The 16,690-nt window shown below is 59.3% G+C and overlaps 2 protein-coding genes across 2 annotated transcripts; both read left to right on the top strand.

Annotated features, from left to right (window-relative positions):
• The first annotated feature begins 1,902 nt into the window (after nucleotides 1–1,902).
• LOC111160817 (coiled-coil domain containing 9) lies at nucleotides 1,903–12,519 on the top strand. Its single transcript, XM_022524173.1, has 12 exons — nucleotides 1,903–1,953; nucleotides 3,555–3,628; nucleotides 3,773–3,877; nucleotides 5,518–5,619; nucleotides 5,816–6,064; nucleotides 7,451–7,534; nucleotides 7,627–7,800; nucleotides 8,669–8,850; nucleotides 10,976–11,022; nucleotides 11,129–11,261; nucleotides 11,742–11,832; nucleotides 11,920–12,519. Exons 2-12 carry the CDS (start codon nucleotides 3,626–3,628, stop codon nucleotides 12,364–12,366), a joined length of 1,617 nt encoding a protein of 538 aa, XP_022379881.1. The 5' UTR covers nucleotides 1,903–1,953; nucleotides 3,555–3,625; the 3' UTR covers nucleotides 12,367–12,519.
• A 2,830-nt stretch (nucleotides 12,520–15,349) lies between these two features.
• On the top strand, nucleotides 15,350–16,171 carry LOC111160799 (InaF motif containing 1). The gene has a single exon (XM_022524151.1). The coding sequence runs from the start codon at nucleotides 15,378–15,380 to the stop codon at nucleotides 15,807–15,809; it is 432 nt and encodes a 143-aa protein (XP_022379859.1). The 5' UTR covers nucleotides 15,350–15,377; the 3' UTR covers nucleotides 15,810–16,171.
• The last annotated feature ends 519 nt before the right edge of the window (nucleotides 16,172–16,690 follow it).

Genomic DNA, 16,690 nt, shown 5'->3' with positions numbered 1-16,690 from the left:
CAGGCCCTAAACTACCTGCATCCGCTGTGGTTTATTTTTACTGAAACGTCATAATGTAAATTACCTTTTGATCTGGGAATTTGTCTACCTAGAAGTCATAATAATGGTCTCCATGTATTGAGAACTTAACAATATCTCAGGCCTCGCGCCAAGCACTTTCTGTGTTTTCATTCATTAATCCATTCACTTCTGCACTACAGACCCAGTAGGGAGGTGTTATGGTATCTCCTTCACAGATGAAGTTGAATTCCAGAGAAGTTTGATATGTTGCTCAAGGTCACGCGGTTGGTAAGTGATAGATCAAGGTCACGTGGTTGGTAAGTGCTAGATCTGAGATTCAAACCTGGGCCTTCTGGTTTCAGAGTCTGTGGTCTTAATCACGATATCAGGAGTCCTTTTTGAGCAAGCTTATGGGTCATGCACTTACAAAGATGTGTGCCCAGAGAAGTTCAGTGTAGCATTGTCGGCCATCTCCCCAATTTGGAAACAACTCAAAACATCCATGAGACCAGGCAGGGCGAATTATGGCCCATCTGTAGGACGGAATATCACACAGAAGTTTTAAAGGTTCTCAACCATCCATTGCTTAAATAAAGATATATGATCTCAGCGTAGTATATATGGTTTTGTTTCATAAGAAGGGGGGAAATAGTAGTAACAAAGATTGATCCATTCATAAACACATTTTTTTTGTGGGGAGGAGACAGCTTACTATGTATGAGGCCCTGTTGAAGGCACTGGGGATGTACCAAGTTATAAAAAGAGGAGACACAGGGGAGCAGACAGGCAGAGAACAAGAGAAATGACACTGGGTAGTTTAGAGGGTGAATGGTAAAATGGAAAACTAGAGTGGGAAGAAGAAAAGGGATGGGAGATTTTGCAATCTCCAGACAGGCGGTTTCAAGGAAGGCCTGTTAAGTGGGGCTAACATCTGAATAAAGACCTGAAGCAGTAGATAGTGAACTTGGCAGGAATTTGGGGACTTCCAAAAAAATTCGGTTGTATATGTAGAAAAGGTCTTTGAAAAGCTGTTGAACAGTAACCTTATAAGGGACCAGGGATTAGAAGGTGCTTCCACTCTTCCTGTTTTGAGTCTCAAGATAAAATTGCCAGCAACCTCAGGGAATCCGGTCTGACCACTTATAACTGTCAATGCTTTTTATCAATTGTAATGATAGGTTCATTACATCGAATTTTTGGTTAATGCGTGTTAACCCCCTGGCCTCTGTAACAAAATCCAGCGGATCCCTCTCTGAGCTTCCTCCAGTCCCTGGAATGCAAGATGCTCACGCACCACAGGGCCTTTGCACAGGCCGTGTTGTCGGCCTAGACAGTCACCGCCTGTTACCCGGAGGCCTCTCTGTAAGGTATCTCCCACATTTCTGTATCTGTTATTTCGTATTTACTTGTGCCTCCCCTCACCAGCTCAACTCCTTGACCCCCTTCCTCCCCATGCACTGCACCTTCCCCCAGCCTGGCACTCAGTCCAGGAAAGATTCAATCGGTTGAAATTTTTAAGCTTCTACTCTAAGGTTTCACTGGCAGGAGCGTGAGGGTTTCCCCAGTCACCCCCAGCACAATCTGGCAGGTCAGATTTTCAGGAGTCTTTGCCTCGTGCCTGGTACCTATTTATTGGAACCAGGAAAGAGGAAGCAGGTGAACGCCGGAAAGGGGCTGTTGTCTCCTTTCCCCCGAAGGAGGTAATCTAGGCCAAACGAAGTTGAGCAAGCTTCCAGAATACCCCTGCGGACCACCTAGACACACTCCCGCCTGCACCCGCGGGGGCGCGGCGCCTTTAAGGTTCCCGGAAACGGGCCGGCAGGACCGGAAGTGACCCTCTTTAGTTCCCCTCTTCACGTGGTGCGGGCGGGAAGTGACGCGAGCGGCCCGGGAGCTGCGGACGCGGAGGCCGACGGAGCCGGAGTAGCGGACGCCGCGGGGTCTCCGGGACAGGTGACCGGGGGAGGGGGTCGGGAGCGCTCCCGGAGGGGGCGGGGCCTGGCGTCCCAAGTAGGGGGGAGAGGGAGCGGGTGCGGGTGGGGCAGCGTACTCTGCGGGGGGCGGGGACAGGACGCCCACATGGGAAGCTGGAGGGGCCCCGGTGGGGCGGGACGTCGGCGGGTGGGCAGGACCCGGGCGGGCCGGGCTGTGGGTGGGGCCGGGGCGTGGGGCTGAAAAGTTGTGCCCGTGCTGGGGGCGGAGCCAAAGTGTGGCCCAGAGAGCTAGGGGGCGGGGCTGGCACGCTGGCCGACCGTGCTGGGGGCGGGGCCAGAAAGTTTTGCCTGAGCGTGGAGTGGCTCCAGATCGTCGGCCCTGACTTCCGAGGGTGGGGCCGGGGCCAAAAAGTTGTGGGTGGCAGGGACGGAGCCAGGGTGCTGGCGGGGCATGCTGAAGGTGGAGCCAGAAAGTTTTGCCGGGTGTCTGAGCGTCCGCGCGGATGCTGTAGGCGGGGCCAGAACCTCGGAGGGGGTACTGGGGGCGGGGCCGTAGTTTGACACGACGAGGCGGGGCTGGGCGGCAGGGGGCGTGACCGGGAGGCTGGCTGGGCAAATCGGAGGCGGGGCCGGCGTAATAACGCGAGAGTAGGGGGCGTGTTCAGGCTGTTGCTGTGGGACCCAGGGGGCGGGGCCTGGGGGAGGGCTGGGAGAGTCAGAAGCGGGGTCTGGTTAAAGACGCCCATGTGGGCGGGGTCAAAGGATTAGCAGGAAAGGCGGGGCGAGAAAGTTGGTCCCGGGGTGGGGCGGGGCCGTGGCCTTCCCGACCCGGTAGAGGCTGGAGCTTTTCCCTGCAAAGGCGCGCGCGGGCGGGGCAGTTTTCTGCGCCAGGGCAGGTAGAGTATTCCCTGGGTTGAGCCAAGCCCAGGAAGCCTCGCCAGTGGACACCGGGCCTGTTTTGGGAATATATGCGGGGTTGTTGGGGAGGCAGCGGTACCTTTCTCCGGACGTTGGAGGCGGGGCTAGGACATCCCAGAGGGAGGCGTGGGTTTAAAGTGCTCTCCCAGGGTCGGGGCAACGTGTAGGATTCGAGCTTGTTTTTGTGTGGGGTTATTTTGAACCGTTCCTGGGAAAGAGGTGGGTTTAGAAGGTTCACGGGGATGGAGGGGCACCGGAGTGGGCAAAGAAAGGTGGGCCTAGAATCTTCTAGTATAGATGGGGAGCGGGAGGATGTGTCTGAAGCACTCCGGAGATGGAGGCCTGGGTTAAAACTCCCAGCACCAGGGTCTAGAGGCTGGGCTAGAATCTTCTTTTGGAAGGGAGCGGTGTTGGATGTTTCCTTAAGCTGTAGGGTGGGACCAGAGCTTTCCCAAGGTGGGTGCGACTCTAGTGTTTAAGTAGGGAATGGGCACAAATGTCCAGGAGGTGGTGGACTCTAGATTTCTCCCAGTAGGGGTCGGGCTTGCACAAGAAGAGGGAATGGTAATGAGGACTAGAATTCTCTTGGGGGTGCAGCTGGGGTTCATGTGCATGTGTGTTTGGGAGGATCCCGGGTATGGGTGAGATGGAAGCAGACTGGGGAGACATTGGCCTTAGTCCTTTTGTTCCCTTTGCCTTCAGGAACCCCCAGTGCTGTGTCCAGATTCTGCAGGGGAAGGTTGCTGGGACCCTGGCCCCACCTTGCCAGTGGAATGGTGAGATGGAAAGTGGGCTCTCTAGAATCTACGCTTTGGGTCAGGGGCTTGGGAGGAGGGGACCCAGGACTCAGACCCTGGATCCAATGGCACTGGGTTGGGTATAGGTTTTTGTTACTGTTCTCAGCTGTCTCCTTCTCTCAGTCAGCCACACTGGATCTGAAATCGAAGGAGGAGAAGGATGCCGAGTTGGACAAGAGGATCGAGGCTCTTCGGCGAAAGAATGAGGCCCTCATCCGGCGCTACCAGGTGCCCTAGCCCCGCCCTGGGAGACCCCATCCCCTCTCCTCCCCGCAGTGAGTTTCCCTCACCTCTCCCTTCAAATCTTTTCATGGCTCCCCATCACTCTCAGGATAAAAGCCAAAGGCCTTAGCCTGCCATTCCTTCTTTCATTCCATCGTTCCATCGTTCATGCAGGAATGCTTACGGGGCCTTCACTGCCAGGCTCTAGGCTGAGTGTGGCTGGACAACTCACTCAGCTATGACTGAGACATCCGTGAGGTCATTGCAGACTTCACAGTCCAGAGTTCACAGTCCAGTGGGAGCACCGGCTGCTCTGCAGGCCGTACTGACCCGCAGTAGGGCTGGGGTGAGCCGCAGGAGTTTAGAGGTCAGGCGGGAGCCAAAGGCGGCTTTTCACCCAGTGTAGGGGATACTTGGGAGGGCTTCCTGGAGGAGGAGATTCTGAGACCCGAAGGGTGAGTTAGCCAGCTGGAAAGAAGAGCCGTACATTTCAGGCAGAGGGAACAGTTTGTGTAGAAACTCAGAGCTTAAGGTTGGAGGGTCCGCGGAGGGATATTGACCCTGGCAGCCAGACTGGGAGTTTGGACTTTCTCTTGACGGCACCGGGGAGCCCTGGAGGGCTTTGGAGCAGGAGCGGGATCAGGTCAGAGTAACCTTTTAGGAAGAGCTCCCTGGCTGCTGTGTGGTGTTGGTTGGGAGGAGGGGATACCGGAGCCCAGAGACCAAGGAGGAAGGAGAGGAGGTGCCGGGTGTGGGACAGGGCTTTTGGGAGGGCTCGGTGACAGGCTGTGAGGAGTGAGAGGTCACGATGCGGCCGAGGTCTTTGTCAAAAGTGCCAGGGTGGTTGGCAGGGCTTTTCCTGAGAAGAGGCCTGAGAGGAAGAATGGGTTTCATTATTCATTTTTCATGCATTCATTCATTTACTTAAAAAAAAAAAAAAGAAGAGGCGTATTGAGTTTCTGTTGCGTGTCATGGATGATTCTAGCTTTGGGGTATACATCAGTGAACAAAAGAGCCAGATACCCCTGTCCTCAGGCAGCATCTGTTGCAGGGGGGAAGGCAGACAATAGGCAAAATACGTGTAATGCCGGGTAGTGAACAGGAGAAGGGCCAAGAGAATAGTAGGAAAGGTCAGGGAAGGCTTCTCTGAGAAGGGGACATTTCAGGAGCAGAAACCTGAAGGAGAAAAAAAAAAAAATGAAACCTGAAGGAAGTGAGGGACTAAAGGCTCTCTGGGGTAAGAGTGTTCCCAGCAAAGGGGGCAGTAGGCGCAAAGGCCCTGAGGCAGGTCTGAGCCTGATATGTTCTAGGAACAGTGAGAAGGGCAGGGTGAGTGAGGGGGAGAAGAAGGGGGAGAGGGTAGGGGATGAGGTCAAGTGGTCATGAGGCTGGACCCTGTAGGGCCCCATAGGTTGTGGGGAAGCCTTTGGCTCATACTCAAGAGATGGTTACCCCAGGAGGCTTCTGAGCTGGAGAATAGTGTGGTGTGGCAGTGGTGGTGGGGAAGATGCTGAACTGACCAGCTTTCCTGTCAAGCTCAGGAGAGAGGCCTAGGTAGGGGCTAGTCTTGTGGGGGAGTTCAGGGGGCTATGGGAATCCAGCTGGCACCAGTACCTCTGACACTTTCCTCCTGCTGTTTGTTCTAGGAAATCGAGGAGGACCGGAAAAAAGCCGAACTCGAGGGAGTGGCTGTGACAGCTCCCCGGAAAGGCCGCTTGGTGGAGAAGGAGAACATGGCGGTGGAGACGGTGAGCTCCGCACCGGGGTGGGGGACTCTTTAGGACAGAGAGGGGGTGAGCATGGAGACCTGGGGCCTGAGATCCCTTCCGTGCTGGCTGCCTCAGCTCTGGGGCTGGCCTCCGATCTCACCGCTGCTCTCAGGGTTTGGGGGGTCCCAGTCTCCTCATCCCGGTGACTGTACTTTTCCTCCCTTCCCTCCTCCAGGAGAAGAGCTTGGGTCCCTCCCGGAGGTCTCCTGGGACCCCGCGACCTCCAGGGGCCAGCAAGGGAGGCCGGATGCCCCCCCAGCAGGGAGGTCGGGCAGGCATGGGCCGGGCGGCCCGCAGCTGGGAGGCCAGTTCTGGGGAGCAGCCTCGAGGAGGAGCTGGCGGCCGTGGCAGGAGGGGCCGGGCCAGGGGATCCCCTCATCTCTCTGGAGCTGGAGATGCCTCAGCTGCCGACCGCAAATCCAAGGTAGAAGCCGGGGATAGGCCGGGGTCATCCGGCAGAGGCCCTTACCCTTACCGTCTCGTTGCTCTTTGGTCCTACTCTCAGCGTGGACCGGTGTTTGTCTGTCTGTCTTTGTCCGCCTCTCCATCAGCTTTTTCAGTCCCCCCATCGGCTCTTTCTCGCTCTCATTCCTCCCTCCCTCCCCCTGACGGGTGCTTCGTGTGCTCTCCCTGTTTTTTTTTTTTTTTAATCTCCCCTCATGTTGCTCATTCTGGTGCAACGTTTCCGTCCGGTCCATGTGCGCTCGCTCGCTCTCTTACTCTGTCCATCTCGCAGCTGGATTTCTTCGTGGGGAGCAGTGATGTCCCTGCAACTGCCCTCCCTCCCGGATGCGCGGGTCAGGGGCTGGGAGACTGTCTAGCAGAGCGGCTCAGGGCCCACTGTGGACTTGGGGTCAACTTGGTTTGATTAATTCCCTGCCCTTGGGCGGCTCACTTCCCCCTGGGAGCTTCTGAGTTCTCAGGAGAGTAATAAGAGTCAGGTTTCAAGCATATTGCGAGCATTCTGGGACATCAGGCATCGAAGCCCTCCGGGGAAGCACTTGAAGAACATTCCTTGCGGGCGTTTATGATTTGCACACGTTAAGCTGCTGTCCTCAGAAGACCTCAGGACACCGTGGCTTAACCCAGGTGGAAGTTTATTTCTCCCCCGTGTGCCAAGCTGTGGGAACGCAAATGTCCTCTCTGGCAACTTGGCCGTGTGCTCATCTAAAGTTCTGTTCCCACAGAAGAAGGGGAGAATGGATTGTGCGGTGGAGGGGGGGGCACCTCACCATCTGCCAGGTTATTACTGCTGTTACGGACATCATTTCTGTGACAGCTGTGGGGTGTCGTGGTCCCTGGCTCCTTTTCCGGCTACAGGGGTCCCCTAGAAAGATTGGTGGCTGCGATCTATTATAGTGGGAAACCGAGGGGAGGAGGCTGAGGGGACGACATCTGGAGGGGATCGGATGCGGGCTCGGGAGCGATCTGGTGTGTTACAGCCACACCTTATGGTGCCCTCAGTTCCTCCAGCGTTGAATCCTGATGACAAAGGGCTGCCTACCAGGGACTCCCTGCCTGGGGTTTCCCTAGGTCCCCTCTGCCTCGTACAAACCCCAGTTCCAGACCCCAGCAGGAAAGTGGGCGCCCAGCACATGCCACACCATTGGCACAGACAGCCGAGGTGCTTTGAGCTCCCTTCATAGCTAACCATTGCCCGGGAACGTGCCGGGAGCCGAATGCCCAGATGCCAGCCTGGAGCCGGCCTGGCGAGCAGGCCCGTCTGCAGAGAGTCTCTGGCCTGCTGTGGTTGTTCCTCCGCGTGGATGCTGACGCCCGGCGTCCCTGTCTGTGTCCTGCCTGCCCCCAGGAGTGGGAGGAGCGGCGCCGGCAGAACATTGAGAAGATGAACGAGGAGATGGAGAAGATAGCGGAGTACGAGCGCAACCAGCGGGTCAGTGCCCTGGGTGTCCCTGCGGCGGGGTGGAGCCGCCTGGGCCCCCGTGAGCTCTCCAACTCCTCCTCCCCCACTCCCTGTGCCTGCAGGAAGGTGTGCTGGAGCCCAACCCGGTGCGGAACTTCCTGGATGACCCCCGACGACGCAGCGGGCCCCTGGAGGAGCCTGAGCGGGACCGGCGGGAAGGCAGCCGCCGGCATGGGCGCAACTGGGGGGGGCCTGACTTCGAGCGGGTGCGCTGTGGCCTAGAGCAGGAGCGGCAGGTGGGTGCCGGCAGCCGGGGCACCCTGGGTCGAGCCCCAGTCTGCCAACAGCCTGTCCTTCCTGCAGCGACCGTTGATAGGGGGGTGCCAGGGGGGGTGCCTGAGCACCAGGCCCAGGGTGGCCAAGACAGCGGGTGGGGGGGCAGCCTCCCCTCCCCATCTTTCAGCCCTGAGCTGATGGTCCATTCTCGTTTGGGCACCGTCGTGCTTTCCTCTTTAGCTTTATGGAGCCTTTGGGCGACGTCCTCTCGGGATTGTCAGTAGTGTTTATGGGATCTTTTGGGTGCTGGATATGGACTTAGGTGCTAGGGCTTTTTCTTTTTCTTTTTTCTTTCTTTTTTAAAGATTTTATTTACTTGAGGGAGAGGGAACAAGCGAGCAAGCACAAGTGGGGGGACTTGGTAGAGGGAGAAGAAGAAGAGACTCCCCGCTGAGCAGGGAGCCCGACGGGACTCGATCCCAGGACCCAGAGATCATGCCCTGAGCTGAAGGCAATGACTTTAATGACTGAGCCACTCAGGTGCCCACTGGGACTGTCTTAGGGCCAAGCTTCTGCCCCAATGAAATTGATTCGGGGGCGGGGGTGTGCTGTGTAAACCAACCTGCAGTCAGGTGTCAGGTAGTGCGAAAGGTTGTGAAGAAAACTCCAGCAGGGAGAGGGACTAGAGAGGGCGCTACTTGAGAGGGAGCGATCTGGGACGGCCTCTCTGCAGAGGTGCCTCGGGAGCTGATCTGGTTCCAGCCTCCAGCCTGTCCCCCCTTGTGTTGGGCATGGCCCTACTGCTGAGTGCAGCAGGCACATGGGGGAGAGGCTAGGGTGGGCCGGCCTGGGGAACGGGGCCCTGACTGCCTGTCTGTGGGTGGGCAGGGCCGCCGGGCCGGCCTAGGCGGTGCTGGTGACATGACGCTGTCCATGACGGGCCGGGAGCGGTCAGAGTATCTGCGCTGGAAACAGGAGAGGGAGAAGATCGACCAGGAGCGGCTGCAGAGACACCGCAAGCCCACTGGCCAGTGGCGGCGGGAGTGGGATGCCGAGAAGACCGACGGGATGTGAGTGTCCCCTCTGCTCGCCCCCGTTTGGCTCCTTGGCCTTGACCCCGACTTCCCTCTGTCTCTGTCTCTGGCATCCCGGCTGGGCTTGGCTCCCAGGTGCAGGCTGCGCTCTGCTCCCCGTGGGTTCGTTCCGGGGCTCAGGCGGCAGACGCTCTCCGGAGAAGTGCTGGGCATGGCGTTGGCAGGTGCGCGGGAGGGAGGGGGACACGCTCCCTGCCCTGTTGGCGACAGCGGCATTGCTGTGGCGGGAAACTAAGCTGATCTAGTTGGTGGTTTGTGTAGTGGTGCCCTGGCTAAGGGCACGGATGGAAGTTCTAAACAGGGAAGGTGCAAGGACGGGCGGCCGGTGATGAGACCTTCAAACTGCATGCCCGCCCCCGCAACCCACACCCCTCATCCGGGGGGCACTTTTACCCTTATCTGGCCGGGTCCCCTTTCGGGCCCCAGGAAGCAGCCCGTTAGTCCAACTTCAGGCGAAGCTCTTCCTTGTGTCATTGATAGGAGGGTGGTCTCCGGACCGAAGAGCCAGCCAGCAGTCATCGTTAGATCTGCAGCTGGAGTTTATTTATTTATTATTTTTATTTTGGGGGGGGGCAGAGGGTGAGACAAAGACAGTCCTCACGCAGACTCCCTGCTGAGTGCAAAGCGCAACGTGGGGCTTGATCCCATGACCCCAACATTAAGACGGGAGCTGAACTCAAGAGTCGCACGCCCAGCCGACTGAGCCCCCCGGCCGCCCCTGCCGTTGTCGTCGTTATGCCGTGCTGCCTGCCCCACTGCTCGGGAAGGTCTCACGCCGGCCCTGTTCGGTTGGCGCTGGCTGGACAGAGAGGCTGTTGGCTGTGTGCCCAGTGCATGGAGCGTTCATTTCTGGATCAGGGGGCAGGGCTTGTGCAAGTGTGAGAATACGTTGCACAGATACTGTAGCTGACCCTTTGGAGGCTTTTAGGGAGACCTTGTCCGGGTTCGTCCCTTGTGTCTCTGATGCAGCCTGCAGCCGGTCCGTTAGCGCATGCGTACTTTGATTTCCATAGCTTTTTTTTTTTTTTTAAGATTTTATTTTTTAAGATTTATTTTATTTTGTAAGATTTTACTTATCTATTTGATAGAGCGAAAGAAGGCACAAGCAGGGGAGTAGCAGCCAGAAGGAGAAGCAGGCTCCCCACTGACCAGGCAGCCCGATGTGGGGCTCGAATCCAGGACCTTGGGATCATGATCTGAGCTGAAGGCAGACACTTAACCAACTGAGCCACCCAGGCTCCCCAGCAAAAAAAATTTTTTTAAGATTTTGAGGGAGAGCGAGAGCATGCACGGCTAGTTGTGGAGGGTAGAGGGAGAGGGAGAAGCAAGCTCCCCACTGAGCAGGGAGCCCCACACGGGGCTTGATCCTGGTACTCCACCAGGATCGTGACCAGAGCTGAAGGCAGATGCTTAACTGACTGAGCCACATAGGCGCCCCTGTCAGCAAATATTTATTGAGTCTCTTATCTGTGTCATGAAAGGTGATGGCAATACAGTGATGAACGAAACACTTCTGCCTTCAGGGAGCCTTGAGTCGAGTTGGAAAGGTAGACACTCGATCCAGGGGCAGGTCACAAAGAACAGCAAAGAATATGGAGAGGGATGGAGGCTCTTGTTTTAGACTTTGGTGATATATATAAAATAACATGTGATTATGTTAGGGGTTTAGGAGGGTCTGAGCTGAGGCCTGGAGGAGGTGAGGGTGCAGGCCACTGAAAAGTCTGGGGAAGTGTCCCAGGAGCAGCAGGTGCAAAGGCCCTGAGGCAGAGCTCTGTGTGGTAGGAGACTCTGCTTAGCTGGGGAGATGGGAGACAGTGATAGGAACTGAGGCCAGACTGGAAGCTAGAGATCATGTACTTCCTAAATTTTTGGTTTTTTGGGGGTCAAATACTGACTTTTTTCTATTTGTCACTACAATGCCAAGTTTGCCTCTTTTCCATCCCCTGATCCTGTCTGTCTTCTAATCAGTGACCTCCTCTGGTTGACCATCTATGATCTTGATTTTTGACCCTGGCCCCCATCTGTCTCCCTATCTCTTCCCACCCCTCTTGCTCCCACTGTTCCCCCAGCTGCATGCTCACCCCCTTTCTCTTTTTCCCAGGTTCAAGGATGGCCCAGCTGCTGCCCTTGAACCATCCCACCGCTATGGTGAGTGAGTGTCCTGGGGTGGGGCGGGGAGCAGCTGGCAGGGCCCGGCACAGGGGTTACTTTGCGCCACACCCCTGTCCCCGACTCCTCCTGGATTCTGTTGCAGATGACGAGGCCTGGACGCGGCCCCCCAAGCCCCCCACTTTCAGGGAGTTCCTGACCCAGCACAAAGCGGAGGTCAGCCGCAGGAGGAGGAAGAGTAGCCGACCCCAGACCAAGGCAGCCCCTCGTGCCTACAGGTGGGGGCACCCCTTCCTTTGGTGTGTGCACACCCCCGTGCCCCCAGCAGGGCTTCTGGCTCGATCCGTGGTGGTTCTGACTCCTGCACGTGGGGGCATGTCTGTGCTGTCTCGCCCCTGTCTTTTCTTGGTGCTCGTCTCTCTGTGGGTTTCTGGGGAGTTCGGGCCTAGCTCTCTGCTTTACCTCCATCTCTCCCTTCATCTCCATTCGCTCCTCTTCTGCCACCTGGCGCCCCTCCATCTCCATTCGCTCCTCTTCTGCCACCTGGCGCCCCTCCATCTGTCTGTCCCTGACACCTGGGGACACACACCCCCATTTCCTCCTTGGCTCTCCCATGTGCTGGCTTCACTCCTGGAAAGCTCCAGCCCCCTCGCGCCCTGAGTTGAATTTGGCAGCTTTTCTCCAGGGGAGGACGTGGAGGTGAGATGCCCCTTCTTCCTGGCCATCCGGGCCTCACCTCTTTCCTCTGTCCCCTCCAGTGACCATGATGACCGCTGGGAAACGAAGGAGGCAGTGTCCCCGGCCCCTGAGGCCCCCCAGCCTACTGCCCCTGAGGAGACGGCCACGCAGGTAAGGCGGGCTCTCGTCACTGGGGAGGGGGCCTGGGGGTGCTCGGGGCCCACCTCCTCTCCCCGACCTGCCTCGTGTTCCCCACAGCCGCTGGAGACCCCAGCTCCTCCTGCCCACCGGCCCCCTGAGGATGAGGGGGAGGAGGATGAGGGGGAGGATGAGGAGTGGGAAGATGTGAGTGAGGAGGAGGAGGAAGAGGAGGTCGAGGAAGAAGAAGAAGAGGCTGATGAGGAGGAGGAAGAACCAGCCCAAGACCACCAACCCCCGGAGGCAGAGGCCACCAGAAGCCCTACGGGAAGCCGCACCGGAAGTCCCACCGGTGAGCAGGCTGACACAGAGCCGTCCGGGCCAGAGAAGCCCCTGCCACTGCCCCAGGCCCCTGCCACGCCTTCTAGCCCCTTTTCACCCCCTGGGGACCACCAGCCTGTGTCTGACTGGGGTGAAGAGATGGAGCTGAATTCTCCCCGGGATGCTCACCCGGCTGGTGTCCTGTCCCCGGGCGAGGCCTGGCCTTTTGGAAATGCAGGAAGCTAGCTGCTTGTGTGTGCGCGCGCGCGCTCTGGGGGTGCACTGGCCGTGGGGACTGTCTGGGGCTGGGCCCCAGGACCCTGGGTGCCCCACCGCCCTGGTGGCTAGGGAGGACAGCCCATACCTGTCTCTGGAATGCCCCGTCCCCAATAAAGAGTTCAAGTCCTCAAATGATACTCCCCAAGTGTGTCCTTGAACAGCCCTCACTCTCCCAGGGCCTTCTCTCTCAGGGTGGGGGAGAACTGGGAGGGGTAGGGACTTGACTGGGCCTCCTCCTTCCCCAGGAGGTGACCAGCCAGCCCCTGCCTCCCTGGAGAGTGGGCCCAGCCTCCCAGGAACCCAGAAAGCTGAGGAGGAAAGGTCTGACGCAGCTCCAGGTGGGGGAGTGGACGGGGCCCAATGGGGCCAGCTTCCTTCCTCTTTTTCTCCCTCTGGCGCTGAGGGGAGGGTTTGGGGAGAGTAGGACAGAGTGGAGCTGGGTACGTGGGGCGTAGCTGTGCACGTGGGGGTGAGGCTACAGTGCTAGGATCCTGCGAGACTGGGGCCAAGGTCAAGGAGGTAGAGCTAACGAGAATCTCGTGCTAGGGGATTGAGTGGAGGGGGGAGGGGGGCTGTGAGGAGGTGGGGCCGAGATGGGACTGGGATTTGGAGGCAGACCCCAGTGTCTGGGGATGTCCTCTAAAAGTAATGGGGTGGGGCTAGGTTCGAGGGGGCGGGGCTGAGGGCAAAATTAGGAATTTAAATGGGAGAGGGGTAGAATTACGGATTTAGCTGCGGGCAGGATTGGCGTTTTGAGGTCTAACCACGTAGGATAAATTAGAATAGAAACGCAGACCCCCCATGAGAATGTTGGGCCCAAGGCTGCTTCCACCTCCATCAAACTAGTTTGCGATCCAGGGACCTCCCCAGGAGCGGGGTTAGAGTTTGGGGCAGAGCCAAGGGAGATCTGGTCAGCACTCTACGTGGGCAAGGGCAGAGAGGGACAGGTCCAATAGGGCGGGCGTGATGGGAGTCAGTTTATGCCCGTGGGAGTATGAGGGGGGCGGCGGCTGGGGTGTGCGAGGACAGAGTTTAGGGTGACTACAATGATTTCATCGGTTGTAAACAGGCTTCTGCTGGGGTGCACGCAGCTTGTGGGTCCTTTGCGAAGATGAGGGGAGTCCGAGACCCATAAACCATTTAGCACGGGGCGACTGCAGCCGGGCTTAGTTGGGATCAGAGACAGAACTGGACGGGGCGGGGGAGGAGGTGTCCTGGTGGAAGGTGGGAGAGACCGTCCCCTCCGCTGACTGCCTCTTCTTTCCTCAGAGGCGGGCACCGAGGGCCAGGAGACCGCGGAGATCACCGACTTCCAGAGGGTGCGTTTCTGCAAGGTGCTGGCTGCCGCTCCGCCACCGGGGGCCGCCCGCTGACCGCGCCCGCCGACCGTGGCCTCCGCGCTCTGCACTAACCTCCTGCCGCCTTGCGCCTCTGTCCTCTGCTTCCGTCACACTCCCGCCAGAAGAGGGTTAAATGTAAGGGGGGCGGAGCCAGGGACCGTGAACGGGGTGGGGCCAGGGCAATAGTCCAGTCTCATGCTTCAGGGGGCGCCGTGGCACCGGGAGGGCTGAGACGCCCCCTAATCACCCACCTAATGGAAGCCATGGGGTGATAGATGCCGGTCCCCGGGCCTAGATTGCTGCCTTCCGGTTTACATCTGGGGCCTGGCAGATAGCCGGTGACTCTTCCACTGGACTCGGAATTACCGGGCCACCGCCCCGTCGCCTATTAAACGCAGTGCTTCCGCTAACCTTTGAACTGTGTTTCTGGCAGGGCAGGCTGGGTTGCTATGTTTGGCGGGCTTTTCTGTGGCGGAAGAGGCGGGAGGAAGGGGGTCTTCCTTTCTCCACCCCCCTGATACGTCTTCCCTCCCCTCCCCTCCTCCCGCAGGCCTCCCCGAATTCCTGAAGACGCTGCTGGGAGGGGACTGAAGCTTCCCCGCCTTGATGGGGTGGGGGCGGCAGGAGGGGGTTAGTCTGGATTCCCAGGCTGCGCTCTCTCCTCCCCGGAGACCGCTCTGAATCCCGTGACTTTAGGGAGAGGGAGAAATAGAGGGTGGTGGGGAGGAGTTGGGGAAGGGGCGTGATTGGGTTGTGGGGCCCAGCTGGGGCTTCGCGGGTGTTTAGGCCTCAGGACACTAAGTACGGAGGAGGTCCCGCCGGGGGCGTGGTTAGGATGCCGGCGCGGGGCCAGAATTCTGGCGGACGGAGTTAGAGCGCAGGATGGCCTTAGATGTGGGATGGAGCGGCGAGAGCCGGTTTAGATGGGCGTTCCTAATGCGGGTGTGGGGTGCAGCCCTCGGTCGGGGGCGTGTTCAGTACGGTGCTAGAACTAGTGGAGTGAGGCGGAGGATAGGGGTGGAGCCTGGACTAGAGAGCGTGAGTCCAGGGAAGAAGAGGGCGGCTTCGAATGCAATAGATTTCGAGTCTGATTCGGAGCAAGGCAAGTTAGAAGCGGGCGGGCCTGCGGCTAAGGACGGGGGCGCTTTGTGAGGCTTGAACCTCGCAAGGCCGTGGAGCTCGGAGGCGGGGCTGGATGCCTGGGAGAAGTCTGAATCCCGAAAGGGGATGGGGTTAAGGCTGGGGGAGGAGGCCAGAAAGGGGAGGGCGGGGCTAGGCTCTGGGCGGGCTCTCAGGTAAGAGGTGTGTGCATCACACCGAAGCCGGGCGGTAGTCGGAAGCGCAGGGAGCTAGCTTTGCAGGCCTAGGGCGGGGTCAGAGCTAAGTGAGGGGTGGGGTCGGGACGCTAGTTAAGCCTTAGCTTGATGGTGGTTGGCTGGAGACTGGGGAGGGGGCGGACCCAGAGCCCGGAGGAGACCCGCCCGTTCGGGGGCGTGACCATGCTGGCGGGGGCGGGGTTGGACGAGGGAGATTTAAGACGCGGAGGCGGTCCTCCGAGGGGGTGGGTGGCGGGGGCGGGCCTGGGCGCGGGGGCGGGGCCTGCGCGGGCCGCTGCGCGGGGCCCAGTGGGCTGCGGGGATGCGGGGCACGAGCTGCGTGGGCGGCGGCGGCGAGAGCCCGGGTGGCGCCGGGCTGAGCGAAGGCCCGCGGGGCCGCTGGTTGCGCCTCGCCCCGGTCTGCGCCTACTTCCTCTGCGTCTCGTTGGCCGCCGTGCTGCTCGCCGTCTACTACGGGCTCATCTGGGTTCCCACGCGGCCCCCCGCGGGCCCCGCCGGCCCGCCGCCCAGCGCGCCGTCCCCTCCGTGCGCCGCCCGTCCGGGCGCGCCGCCTGCCCTGGCGCCCGCCGCTGCCTCGGTCTCCTGCCTCCTGGGAGCCCCCGGCGGGCCGCGACCCCAGCTCGAGCTGCCGCGCAGCCGCCGCCGCCGCCGCCACAGCGACCCCAGCCGCCGCCCGAACCGTCAGACACCCAGAGAGACGCCGGAGGCCGCGGGGGGTCGAGGACCCGGGTAACCCTCCCTTCCAACCCAAGCTGGATCGCTGCTTCTCGAGAGCCCGCGCCCCTACGGCGGATGCTTCGTTACCCGGTTGGGCCAGGGCTCCCTCTTCATGACATCGCCTAGCGTCTCCGGAGTCGTCATCCAGAAGAATGGGGGTGGGGGCGCCAAGGGGAGCTGGCCCGGGGCCTCGCTCCTCTGCCGTCAGGCCGGGGTCCTCCACCATCTGGCAGACCCCATCCTGACCTCTGCCTCCTGACACCCTCCTAGGATTTTGAGCATAGCGCCCACAGCCCACCGCCCTCCTCTCAATCTCCGTGTCCATGTCCCTGTGCAATAAATTCCAGCCCCAACTGCCCGGTGCTGTGTTGTATTGTTTGCGAGATGTCTCTACTTTCAAGTTTGTGAGGGGAAGGCCTTACCCGCGTCTGATCTTCATCTCTCTTGCCCTGGGTGGATCGGGTGGCTTCTCCCCTGACCTGGGTGGGGGTGGGGTGGGTGTTCTCTCGCCATCATGTGGTTTTTGGGGCTGGGAGGAGGCTTCTCTGCAATGGGGCAGTTGAAGGTCAGACAGTGTGAAGGACTTCACAGCTCTGCGGATACTTGGGGCAGAAGAGGAGGGCGTCTGGAGGGAGGTAGAGGGTCTGCTCTCCTGTTACAGCACAGGAGATGAGGGAAGAGATGGGATGATTTCGGGCAAGAATTAGGATTTGGGGGATTGTGACTACTATAATTACAATGTCAGGGATAGAAGCTCAGTCACCCTGAGACGTCAGGATGCTACCAGAAGGGACTGAGGCCTTCATCCTGGGGTCTGAGAGAGGAGGGTGGACAGGGGTGGTAGTGGGCTTCTCTGCCTCCCTGGAAATCACAGAAGAAGTTACCAGCGCTATGCTG

Source organism: Enhydra lutris, unplaced genomic scaffold, assembly GCF_002288905.1.
Source record: "Enhydra lutris kenyoni isolate GAN:26980312 unplaced genomic scaffold, ASM228890v2 scaffoldscaffold77, whole genome shotgun sequence".
In the NCBI taxonomy this organism is placed as follows: Eukaryota; Metazoa; Chordata; class Mammalia; order Carnivora; family Mustelidae; genus Enhydra; species Enhydra lutris.
This window is presented reverse-complemented; position numbering and strand designations above follow the sequence as displayed.

Coding starts and splice junctions, on each gene's coding strand:
- LOC111160817 (XM_022524173.1), top strand. Junction 7,801..8,668: donor GCCTAGAGCAGGAGCGGCAG/GTGGGTGCCGGC, acceptor GTGGGTGGGCAG/GGCCGCCGGGCCGGCCTAGG. Junction 11,833..11,919: donor CTGAGGAGACGGCCACGCAG/GTAAGGCGGGCT, acceptor TGTTCCCCACAG/CCGCTGGAGACCCCAGCTCC.
- LOC111160799 (XM_022524151.1), top strand. CDS start 15,378: ATGCGGGGCACGAGCTGCGTGGGCGGCGGCGGCGAGAGCCCGGGTGGC.